Source organism: Spermophilus citellus (genome assembly GCF_964194105.1).
Source record: "Spermophilus citellus genome assembly, chromosome: 7".
Lineage (NCBI taxonomy): Eukaryota > Metazoa > Chordata > Mammalia > Rodentia > Sciuridae > Spermophilus > Spermophilus citellus.
In genome coordinates, this window is record NC_138188.1 from 152,911,564 (window position 1) to 152,925,142 (window position 13,579).

Genomic DNA, 13,579 nt, shown 5'->3' on the forward strand with positions numbered 1-13,579 from the left:
TATTGTGAGATTGTTACAGCAATCAAGTCAGTTAACCCACTGATAACCTCACCTGATTAATCAGTTTTTGTTTTCTTTTTCTTTTGTGGTAAGAATGATTTATCAAATTTCAGGTATACAATACCATATTATGAACTACAGTAACCATGCTAAACTTTGATTCTCCAGAATTTATTCATTTCACATAACTAAAACTTTTTAGACTATGACCAACATCTCCCCATTTTCTGTCCATCCATGTCTTTAATGGCAGAATTTCCTTCTGTTTTAGTTAAACAATATTTCATTGTATGTTATCTCTTGTCTTTTTGATAATAGTCGCTATTAACAGGTATGAGGTGATAACTCATTGAGGTTTGAATTTGCCTTTCCATGATAACTAGTGATATGGAGCACCTTTTCATGAACCAGTAGTTTTCTTCATTTTTATACGCATCACAGATGGGAAAACAGAGATCAAGGATAAATATGTCACTTGAGCAAGAATTCTCAACTGTTGAGTTGTGGAGTCCAACTGGTCTAACTTCTAGGATATCATAAAAGCTAGGATATGACTGTGCGTGGTGTTTTCTTTCAGTTTTTCAAATGTAAAAAATTTACTTTGTCTCACTAAAATTGCCAGCATTCCGCTACTCCTGCCTTGCATTTCAATCATTGGGATTTTTCTTTGTGGTCTTCAACAGCCTAGCCAAAACACTGTGTTAACACACCTCACACACCTCCTCCACAGATCTCCCATGTGCCACAGTGACACCAGACAGCTTTACTCTGGCCACAGCAGTCTCTAGAGTACAATCTTCTTAACATCCTGAAAATTAACTTGACAAATTGTAGCATTGTGTGCAAATGATGATAACTTTCTAGACATTCTCAAATTTTAATCAATGTAGGGAAAGGATACCCTGGATCAGCAATTTCCAAGTTAAAATACAAACCTCATATTCTATTTGCCTTCTAATTTTAATTGCCCCACTCTTATTGTTTCTGCTACAATATATTCAGTATTGGCTCATTCATCCAACTCCTTGGCCCTTTCCACATAAACCTGTCACCTGCCTTCTTCTCAATGCATTCTTAGCATGGCAAGGTTTACTGGCATGCTTTCATTGCTTCTTTCCTAGACAACCATGCAAGAATCACTTAATACCATGAGATGTTTTGACAATTTATATCATTCAAGCACTATTCCAAAGTATAGAATGTTTTGGTTAAAAATATGTGCTTAGAAATTCATCAGGGAGAATAAATGTCCAGTCTGTATCCTTTTACCACATGCTACAGGAACATTAGGGTTCTTTTCATCTTTTCCTTTTCTCAAACACTAACTCTTCAATTTAGTGCAGCCAGTATTTACTGTTATCATATTCTTTCCCCCATAAAATTTTTATTTTTCATTAAAGACCCCATACTTTCCACAAAATCTAATGAAAACTTTACAAGTTGTTAATGATTATATAGTAAAATGTGGAAACAAATCATGAGAAAACAAGCTACTTATTAAAATATATTAGTTTGTTATTAAAATACAGCAGCAGACATCAACTTACTTGGTATCACAACACATATTAAAACTCATAACTATGAAATACATGTCTGATAGCTGTACAAAACATCTAACTGGGGAGTGCATCTAGGATAAGAGAAAACTGAAGTTATGATCAAAACTCTAGGATTATCAAAATGTTATTAATATCAACAAGCATAAAATATAAGGTTAAACCATATGAAATTGTCATCTTTGTATGTTAAAATGATTGAATATTAGCAATTCCATAACAGCAACCTATTAATGAGAATAATAACAAAAATGAACTGGATTCTTACAGTGGTAGAGCTTTGTATGTTTTTTTTAATTTTTATATACTCAGCAATCTGAACTAGCACTATTTTATCATTTTTACCTTGAGTATCAAAGGAGGTGCTTAAGGTGGCCCTGGTCACACAGTTAATAACAGATGAAGCCTACCTTAGATACCAGTAATTTGACTCCAGAACCTAGGCTTTTAATCCCAATCTTTACAGTTTTGTTTCTAAAAGTGTCATCATTTGTTTTACCTCCAGGAAATGATACTTTGTAGAGGTGGAGTGCAGTTAAAGATAATGTTGCATTACAGAACTTGGATATATACTTACTGTAGATGCTCAAGAATTCTGAGGGCAATAATTTCTATAGATTTCTTTCTCTTCTTTTTTTTCACTATCATAAGTAGTATACCCTGTTATTAAATTTGTGGGGAAAAAATACATTTCTTCTCAGTGACTAGAGGGACAAGTGTAGTGGTATGCTATTAATTGTTTAATTATCTCTTTGGGAAAAGGAAGTGGGATATCTGATTTGCCAATTTCTATAGTATAAATTTTCCTAGCATGACTGCTTTCAACTGACTTCCAAAATTCCTGAAAAATCTATACCATATTGTCCTACATTAGCAATTTAACTTTTATGTGCACAACTTTAATTGATATAGAATTTCTTGTGGATATGGTGTGAATTATATGCCTCTTTGTCTGTGTCTAAACAGATGGAAAATGGATCAATCTCATTGCTATGGTTTAAAACTTTATCCCCTCCAAAACGCATGCTAAAGCTTAATTGCCACAGGATGGTATTGGGAAGTAGGACTTTTAAAAGGTATTTAGGTCACAAATTATGCATTCTTATGAACAAATTGAAGCTATTATTATAGAAACAGGTTCTGGGGATGGGTTTTCCTCCCTCCTCCTCCTCCTCTTTCCCCTCCTCCTCCTCCCCCTCCTTCTCCTCCTCTTTCTCCTCCTCCTCCTCCTCCTTCTCCTCCTCTCTTTCTCCCACCTCTCTCTCTCTCTCTCTCTCTCTCTCTCTCTCTCTCTCTCTCTCTCTCTCTCTCCTACTATGTTATGATGCAGCCAGAAGGCCCACACCAGTTGCCAGAACCTTGACATTGAATGTCCCAGGCTCTAGGTCTGCTTATTGTAAATTACGTAGTCTCAGATATTCAAACATTACAAAACAGATGGACACCCATTTATTGAATAAACTTTCCAGGTAAAATGTGCATCTTTATTGAGTGCTTCCCAAAGTCTACAGTTCAGGCACCTGTAGCCTCACTCCCTCAGACTTATCTACTTCTCGTATCTTTATAAAACACTCAGATTCTCTGATCTTTTCTGGGCCCCAAACATGGCTTATCTTCTTATCCAATGTCTTTTCCTGGCCGGTTTGTTGTGGCTGGCCCTCTAGAACAACACTATACAAGAGAAATACATTATGAAGTATGTAGAAAAATTCAAATGCTTCACTGGCCACATTTTTTAAAGGCTTTTATAAACATGTAAAATTATTTTATACTATGTTTTATTTAATTTATGGCCTCCCAATATTATCAAGGAATATATAGTCAATAGTTCAAAACCATTTTATATATTATTTGATATCTACTGTGTGTTTTATACTTAATTCATAATGGACTAGTAGTATTTGTACTCAATAGCCACACCTAGCCAGTGGCTAACATATCTGATTTTCAGCTCACTCAAGAGACCTGAGAATCCCTCCAATGGTGTGGCCATTGATCAGTCTTCCCAGTGAATCTTGTTACCCTAACAATGGACTTCCAGTTTATCTTCTTTATCTGAATTCCTCTGCCTTGAATCCTATTTTCCCACCCATGTAACCAAAAACTCCAACCTTATCCTTTATGGCTTTGCTTATACATAATTCTCCATTTGAATCCATTTGTGACCCTTGTCTATACTTCCTCTTCACATTCAGTCTGAATGTGAAGATGGCCCCTTCAGCCCTCTGGCTAACCCCATCACACCTGCAGGCATACCTGCTGTAATGTGAGTGTATAAATCAATGTTTTGTGTCTAACTGAAGATTTGGAATCCTTAGAAGTGGGCCTGGGTGTCTTAGCTTTATCTCTGTACCAATCACAGTACATAGCTAGAACATGAATTTTAAGACTTGTTCAAGGAATGAGAGAATCATGATTGATTTTACATTGAGAACCTCTACAATGTAACTCATTAATAAAAGCATTACTTATTTTTTATAAAGGAGCTTTGATGCTTAAACCATTCCTGAATCTAAAAAGTGTGCCCTAATGTAATGTTTCCTTTCCTCCATAACATGATTAGATATGAGAAAACAAATATTCATTTTCCTAACCTACACCAGATTCATTTTACATGTGTGTGCACACACACATGCAGTATGTAGAAAAATTTTCTCTAATTTTAGGATCCCTGTCTCTTTACCATCATCACTCTTTTCTCATTTCACACAAGCTGAAAGTCTCTAAATTCTTGTTGACTAAGAGAATCACAACATTTCAGGTTTGGAAGACATGGTAAATGCTGGTTTGTGAAGATCCTTACCTGGATATATAAACTATCTTAACCGTGCCTACTAAATGACATCCTTCCTTGTTTTGGAATGCCTTTGATGCCAAGGAACATAATGAAACAATAAGTTAGATTTTCAAAGAGCTGTAATTAGTAGAATTCCCTCCCTCTGTTTGTAACACTAGCTTCAGAACTATGCAGGGCAGAGTCAACCCTCAGATCTGATCTATATATGTGCCCAATGTAAAAGAGCACCCTGCCCCTTGAAGAAGCTCTGAGTCACCATCAGATAGACAAATCTGGTTGTGTCCACAGCCCCAGTCCAGGACTGATTTTGATTGCAGAACTGTCTTTCTTCAAGTCAGCCCTTGTGGAATCTCTCAGCTCCAGGGAGCTCACAGAGTCAGACTTTGTGTCGTGACCCCATCAAGGAAATGGGACATTTGTTACTGCTGGTTGAAACATAATTGATATCAAATCTAAAGGGTTTTTTTTCTGCTATAGGACTTAAATAGTAGAGTTCTGGATGGCCACATGGGGAAAGGGCAAGAAAGTCACAATCCCCCCCACAAAAAAAATAGTGTACCCTCTCCTTCAAAAAGTTAACCAAGGAGTTAACCAGGCTTTTTAATCCCAGTATCATATCAGCTCCATTCCCAAGGGAACCCAACTTAAGACACTGGACCTTGTTCTTTTATAACTGACAAAGGGTGGCACTTCCTGATGAGACCCAAATTTAATGAACTTCTCTGTTCTCTTTGTACTTGTTAATGAACTTCCCAAACTCTTTTTGCTATTGGCATCTTTTTATTATCAGCTTGAATGTCACAACTTCAGCATAGGCTCCTGAACTAACACATCAGCCCTTATACTGTCTTATTGAACTTCTTAATTCCCCTGTTACAATTATCTATATAAATCTATTATGGGTTTTATTAGTTATGTTATTTTTTTCTAATAGAGTACAAACACTGAAATCAGAAAACATGTCTATAATTTTTCTATTGTGTCTTCAAAGTCTAGGATGGTGCCTGGCTAAAAATATACAAATATATTTATTGATTGAATGAATCAAATCACTTGGCTCCACCTCAATATATGTACACAAATACACTTGCACTTCCATTAATGCATATTATGTAACAATATGCTTTTTCTTCAAATTTATTATTTCCTTAGGCTTTATTCCTCATGACCAACACCCAAGTCTGATGAATACTTCAGTAACTCTTGACAACACTCTCTTCCATTCTGTTGCTCTTTTGCGTTCTTGTGCTACATGACTCTCCCTGGGACTTTTCTCATAATCTTTTTTTTTTCTTTTTAAAATGTATTCTTTATCTACATACCTGACAGTAGAGTATATTTTGACACACTATACATATGTGGAGTATAAATTATTCTAACTCGGATTTCATTCTTGTGGTAGTCCATGATGTAGAATTAACACTGGTTATGTATTCATTTATGAACATAGGAAAAATTATGTCTGATTCATTCTATTATATTATTTCTATTATATTATATTATATATTCTATTATATTATGTCTGATTCATTCTATTATATTATTTCCTGTCCCCATCCCCTGACCCTTTACTATATTCCCCTTTGTCTAATCCAATGAACTTCTTTTCTTCTTCCCTGCTTATTGTGTGTTAACATCTACATACCAGAGAGAACATTCAGCCTTTTTTGTTTGGGGGGGACTAGCTTACTTCACTTAGCATGATAGTCTCTAGTTCCATCCATTTACTGGAAAATGCCATAATTTCATTCTTCATTATGGCTGCTTTTCTCATAACCTTAAAGATAGATACCATTCCTTCTCTCTTTTCCTCTCCACCTCCATTCAAGATCCAGTGCCATTTCCAAAGCACAATTCTAAAATTCTCAGTGATTTGTGCTTGGGTTGTGAAGGGCCTGAGCATGTGGTACATGAAAAGCAAGCAGAAGAGCATTATTGATATAAAATAAGAGTAAATGTATGCATTTTATAAAGGTAGTACCTTAAGTTCACCTAACAATTAGGCTAATTAGTGTTAGCCTGCTTTTCAAGATAGTTCAAAACACCACAAGAAAGGAATAATTCACAAGCAAGTACACAAAGATTTATTAGAAACAAACAACCATTTTTATTGAAAATAAGTGACTTTGGCCACTGTCGATGCCATGGTCATCAACATGGTCATGACAGAGAATCAGAGATTCAGGGAGCAAAGGCTACTATGTGGAAAGTGGTGAGAAGATAGCACAGGTCCTAGGGCCTCCCAGATGCCATCCTAAGAGATGTGCAGCCGAAGATCAAAGACTTTGAAGCATGCGATTTTCTGAAGGTAAAGATCTTGAGGAGTGGATCTTGAAGAAGTGTCGTCTTTTAGAAGTGTCATTTCAGAAACAAATGGTCCTCTGATAGTGATGTTTTAGCAGCAAGGAGAATAGCATCTTCTGTAGCAAAACACCCGGGAGCCACAACAGCCAGAGCCATAGCCAGAGCCGTAGCCACCATAGCCACCGTATCCACAGCCATATCCACAGCCACAACCATATCCACCATAGCCACCACAGCCACCATATCCACAGCCACAGCCAGAGCCATATCCACAGCCACAGCTAGAGCCATATTCTCCATAGCCACGGTATCCACAGCCACAGCCGGAGCCATATCCACCATAGCCACGGTATCCACAGCCACAGCCGTATCCACAGCCACAACCATAGCCACCATAGCCACCATAGCCACAGCCACAGCCAGAGCCGTAGCCACCGTACCCACAGCCACAGCCGCTGGAGTTGCCGTAGTAGTTGCAACACATGTTGTCAGAGGAAAGAGTACAGGTGGGTTGAATAAGGATGGTTTGGAAGTGTGGATGTCTTCTGCTTCCCTGGGACCTTTATATACTGTCCACAATTGCCAGAGTATGCCATTCATTCCCTGACACAGCCAACAAATATTTAAACAACTATCATGTGCCAGTCACTGTTGACAATCAATAATGGTTTGCTTAAAATGTGCTCATTATTTTTGGAGACTCTGGTTTTTATTTAAAGAACATCATTTTAGTTTGTTCTGCTAATGAAATGTCTCAAACAAATCACAGGCACAAATGTTAAACTGATGTCCATTTTTAAAACTTTCTATCACCTGGTAATATATTTTGTACAGCAAGTCTTGGGGAAAATATAAGAAAGATTTGCCCTCTAGACCTGAAAATCAGTTTTTTTTCTCCAATGTAGATCCCATCAGAGTTTTGCCTGATGAAATGTAGGTGCATTCTTGGGATTCCTATATCTTTCACTACTGTTCATTGTACATTTAACTGAGAAGCTAAAAGGAGAATGAATGATTTTAGAACGCTGACGGCAAGTGTGACTTAATTTGATCCCTTTTCTATATATTCTCTGTTTTAAAATTTTGCTTTCATAGCTCCAACTGAAAAATATGCATTCTGAAAGAAGATACCTATCATTAGTGCTTGTGCCTGTTTCTCTCTCTCTCTCTCTCTCCATATGTATGTATATGTATGTATACATTGTGTGTGTGTGTGTGTGTGTATACACACACACACACACACACACACACACACACATATATATATATATATATAAATAACATATATGTTACCATCTATTACCTCAATTGTAAATTTCTATTATCAATGCAGCTTAGTCAATGTAATTCACTTATAGAATATAAAATATCATTTTGGTAATGAAACACTTGGTTGAATGTGACCTAAATAAGTAAAGAATTCATAGTAAAAAGTAAATTTTTTTACAAACTTCAACTTGGCATCACTATCAATAACCAGAGTATCACTCAGTACATTCTGAGTGAGCCATTTTGTATTTGTGATTTATTACAAAAATCATGTATCAAGTTTCCTCTGACTTCTATTATGGCTGATGATCTTTGCATGGGTCTAGGTGGGTTACATTCAGTGGTAAGTCTTTATGCAGACACCTATTGGGTATTTTAGAAAAGCTATAGAACTTATTAGAAATGAGTGCTACACAGGACTGAGCACCATGCTTTGTCCCCTTTCCTTGATTCTTCTCCAGAATACACAGCTGACAATAACATCTTTGAGCAACAAAGCTCTGCTGCAATCCAGGAAGGGGACAAGTTCCTGCCCCTCGGCTGTCTTTTGCACTTACATTTATATTGCTGTACTAGAAGAATTTATGCTCAAACATATTGAACTACCCTTTAATGGAATACACATAAACTCTAAACATGATTGGTTTTTGAAACTTAAAAAAGGAGGACCACATCCTTCCCTGCAAGAGGTAGAGAGATATAGAAACATTGTCAGGGACCCAGGGCCTGTCTTATTGCTAGAATTCTAACAATATGTGTAATCCAAAGAACAAGACTATAATGCATTTACCTGCATCCCCTCTTCTGACTAAAATATATGCAATTATCATTCAACTTAAGAATCTACAATTTTCCTACAAGAATCTATAATTTTTCTAACAAAAATTTCTATGAGAATTTCTCACTCAACTATAAGAATCTATATATTTTGTACATCGAGGTTTTCCTCCTCTCCACATATAGCTTTAAAACTATAATGTGTACTTACATATTTTTGTGGATTGCTTTGCTTGGTGGGCATCCCTAAACAACTTAGCTGAATTCCACACATGCTAACTGAACTTATGTCATAGGGAAGATGCTGTCTTGGGTGCTGAAGTTTGCAAAGACAGATGATTCTTGTCCAGGATCAAGCATACAAATAAAGTCTTCAACCCCAAAAGAAGGAGACAGACGCTCCTCTCAGGGTCACCTTATCTATATCCTGCTCATTTTTTTAAACCTCACTTTTTCCCATAATACAGGAATAATAAGGGCAACAGAGCTATTGTCAATCATAAATAATTTTACCCTCTTGGTGACACTTGCTAATTTCTGCAGAAAATTTCAAATAACATGACTTGGGGTGGAAGGAAAGCTACTGGGCATCTGCTGGTAGAAATCAAGGATGCTTATAATCCTGAGAGGTAAAAATCAGCTTCCAAGAACAAAGAAACATCTGGTCCAAAATGTCAGAAGTGCTGAGGTCTGGATCCTCATTTGTAGTTATGTCTGTAGGGGTCTAACTCAAGCATGCCTTTCCTTTTAACTCTATAGTCAACATCCTACCTTTATATCAACAACCATGCAGTAGAAAAAAAAAAAAACAGGAAAACAGGAAAAAAATGTTTTTTATTTGTTTTCACTTATCTTACTGGTGTAGGTTAGATTTATACATCATTTTCAGAACCAAGCAGTCTCAGAGTTTTCAATTATTTTTTACCATAATAGACATGAAATCCTAGTTAATAGATAATATAAACGTAGTAACATCATTTCTTCTTTCTAATATTTGGATTTAGATGATAAAGGAGTGAATGGTGGCTGGTTCCCTACTTTATTAGATGCCCTTAATGGAGATTTTCACAAAGCTGTCAATCTCTTTTTTTGATAACCTTCATTACAAGATATGTGTCCTTCTGTGGAAAAAAAACATTCCTACCTATTTCTTCTGATATTGGGTACTGAACTTATCTAACCACTCTACTGTAATTCATCCTTAACAATAGGATACAGAAAATAAATCCCCTCCAGTTTTTCTTTTTCCCTTGGTTTCTTTCCTTTTATATCATCCTTGAATTTCAAAGCTATAAATTCTACTTCACAAATTCTCTGGAATAGACACTTGGCTTTTCAATACCACTGTCAACACCAATTTCCAGAACACAATACAAATGCATTATTGAAGAAAATTCCTCTATCGAGATTGCATTACTTCTAATACCTTTCCATTCAGATCTTTAAGTACTGGTTAATAAACAAAAATGTAATTTCTTTTTTTAAATATTTTTTAGTTGTTGTAGTTGGACACAATACCTTTATTTTTATTTGTTTTTATTTTTATGTGGTGCTAAGGATGGAACCCAGCGCCTCGCACATGCTAGGCGAGTGCTCTACCACTGAGCCACAACCTCAGCCCCAAGGCAAAAGCAATTTCTATTCTCTGCGTCTGTGAATTATCAGGTCTCAATACTTACTTGCCATATAATTTGCAACTTAATAGGTCTTCAATTAAAAAAATGGATGATTGAGTCAAACACATGTTCCAGTATTCATGTGCCACTTATACACTGTATTTGAGTATATGCTTAAATTCTCTGAAAACCAGCTTTCTTTTTCTAAAATGGAGTCTAAGCATTTTCACATGGTCATTTTTCATATTTCCTGACTCGTCAGTGCTTTAGGGAAAAAAAAAACTCTGCTCAATAAATGTTCCCTTGATTCCATTTTTCTCACAGTACAGTTTTAAATTCTCATCTATAATAATTTTTCAAACATTATATTTATTGTACCAAAATGCTGATTTTGTCAGAATTTAATATAATAACTGTAATTTAAACAGGCTGTTCTATCATATACACATGTAGTCTAATTTTAAACTTTTTTATGATGAAGAAGCAAAACCTTTCAGAAAAAAATTACTCTCCAGGTGACCTTTGTACATTCTGAGTGAGCCATTTTGTATTTGTGATTTATTACAAAAATATTGTGTCAAGCCTATATCATTGGGCATGGTTGCATGCATCTTTTCAATGCATGAATCAATTACAAGATGACTACATTGTATTCATAAACTCTATCACTTGAAAACATGTTAGGTAACTATCTGGAAAAATATCATGTGACTTTTTGAAATTCCAGAACATTCCAAAGATTGGCCTACAATAACAAAATATTTTATTTTTAGGACTATTACTGTTTGATAGTTTCCTTAAGTATCATCTTACAATGAAAGATTTTAGACTAGCTCAAAATTTTATTGAGTAGTAAAGTCTCAATATCCATGTGAAAAGGTTTCTAGAAATTCTCATGATTTGGGGATGTACATACATGCCCCCCTTACAGTAGAGTATACTTTTATTCTAGCTTCCAATTCTAAAAATCTAGTCTAAATTCTCATTAAAAAAAAATGAGCCACACACTCTGGCATATGTCTGTCATCCCAGCTTCTCTGCAGTTTGAAGCAGGTGGGCCACAAGTTCAAAACAACTTAGCAACATCCGGTCTTAGAATGTCTTCAGAAAGGATTGGGAAGTAGCTCAATACTAGAACACATCCTTAGAATGTGTGGGGCCCTGGGTTTAATTCCCATCTCAAAAAAGGAGGAGGAGGAGGAAGAGGAGGAGGAGGAAGAGATGGTGGTGGAAAATTTTCCTCTTATGCAGTCTTATCTTTACACACATTATCTCCTCACAACCTGGTAAAATGCAAAAGGCAGGTACCTGTTGGACTAACACTTGGGAACAAAAAATCTGAGTCTCAGATCAACTACACCACTGGCCCATGGCACACAGCTAATGAGTGTCATCCAGCATGTGCTCCTCCCAGCCACCTTCTCTCCAGATAATTGGCAAGGTACATGCTCTCTAGAAACTCTTGTTAGAGTAAGAGAAGGCTGGAACTTCATCTCCAGATGTAGTCGGTGGTGACAGTTCTCCTGGTCATGGTCATAAGTGCATAAGATGGCTTATTGTCCTTCTCCTACGTGACTGGCCAATTCCTCCTCATTCGATCTTCTTGGAAATGTTCCTTGACTTTTTCCTCATTAAATGATACCTCTCTTATTAGACCTGCAACATATAGCCCTATTTTAACAACTGCCTCATTCTATTGTTAATTGTATCATATAACTCATACACGATTATGAATCCACTGAGGAAAAAGAGATGCTAGGTAAGTACATAGGTGGGGAGATAGACAAAAGAAAAAAGAGAAAGAAAATGGGGAGGGGAGGAAAGTGGAAGGGAGATGAATGGTTGTTAAATAGATAAATAATAGATAAATTATCCACAAATTCTGCTTTAACACAAGCTTTTTCTCTCCTAGTCATGAAAACCATCTAGAGCAATAGCCACAGCAAGGACACCCCATTATCTCCACAGAAATAGCCACAGAAGTACCAACTCATGGCTCTGTAGGCGAAGGTGTCAGGGAGTTATAAGGATGATGATGTGCAGGTCCCAATGTTGCCCACAATCTCAGACCTAACAAGCAGACAGGAAGGGCGTGGATATGTTGAGTCTGCCTGCTCAGGCTCAGGCATGTAGCCATTTGCTTCCAATGAACTCATTTTACTGGGCACTCTGATTTTGTTAAGAAGTCTTTTTAATTTGCTGCTACCCAAGGTTTATCTCTAGTTGATAATGACACTGGAAAAAAAAAAACTGCCTTCTTTCTCAGAACCCTGAACCTACTGAAAAATAAATGTTTTTGGGGTGACTCATGATTCTACATAAATCAAAACACCAATTAAATTTAGTCAGTGGCCTTGAAATTGTATGTGTGTGTGTGTACATGTGTATATGTAAATATAATTTATTCAAATCCTTGCTAAGTGAGACTGGTGTTTACTATTCTCATATTACAGAAAACAATACGAAGATTTAAAATTAAAAGTGACCTGACCAGAGTTACATAGCTGTATGATGACAGAATTATAACTTAGTAATCACACTTCAAATATTCTATAGGTCTGATCCCAACATGAAAGGCAGGATTCAGTAAATCACCTTTCACCCAAAAAAAAGAAAAAAATTGAAATGTCAATATTGGCACTTCATAAAGTATAAACATCCATGACTTTCCTTTTTATCCTAACATATTATATTTTTATTTTAACCTGCATAGACTTATATAAGCCAAATGCAATTGATAATTTTTAACTCTGTCTTCTGTAAAGATCCAAGTATCACTTACTATGCAAAGCATCATTCTCACCTACCCCTCCAGTAAGGCTGCTCAGTTTCTGTCCCCCAAAGTCAAAATTGCCTATTATTTTTCTTCTTGGAAAAAAAAAAAGAGTTAGGTAAAGACAAGATTAAGACAGAATGAATACGGCATTTTATAAGTGTTTTAATTCTGGGTCTAATCCTATGTAGAAGTATTTTAGGTTTAATCATGATCATATAAAATTAAACCACAAAGTAAAAAGCTATCCTGTGACTTAGGCTTCCATCATTATTGTCAAGACACATTCCTTCCTCTTCAAAAATTCCCCAATGCACATACAGCCCTTTAAAATTCCATGAGTCCTGCACACAGCAAGTTTCTCCATGCCTTCTCTGAGGACAAGTTTGGGATGATATTTACTTGCACAAACTTCATCTGGTTGTTTGCAAGACCATCAGTAAACAAGTGAATTCAATTTAACAGTCATGTATTGACAGTGTGCCAA

At 36.2% G+C, this 13,579-nt stretch overlaps 1 protein-coding gene across 1 annotated transcript; it reads right to left on the bottom strand.

The window, feature by feature from the left end:
- Window positions 1–6,748: 6,748 nt before the first annotated feature.
- On the bottom strand, window positions 6,749–7,141 carry LOC308653259 (uncharacterized protein; the record flags this gene model as incomplete). The annotated part of the gene is made up of 1 exon (XM_081301850.1): window positions 6,749–7,141. One exon carries the CDS (start codon window positions 7,139–7,141, stop codon window positions 6,749–6,751), a length of 393 nt encoding a protein of 130 aa, XP_081157976.1.
- Window positions 7,142–13,579: the final 6,438 nt, after the last annotated feature.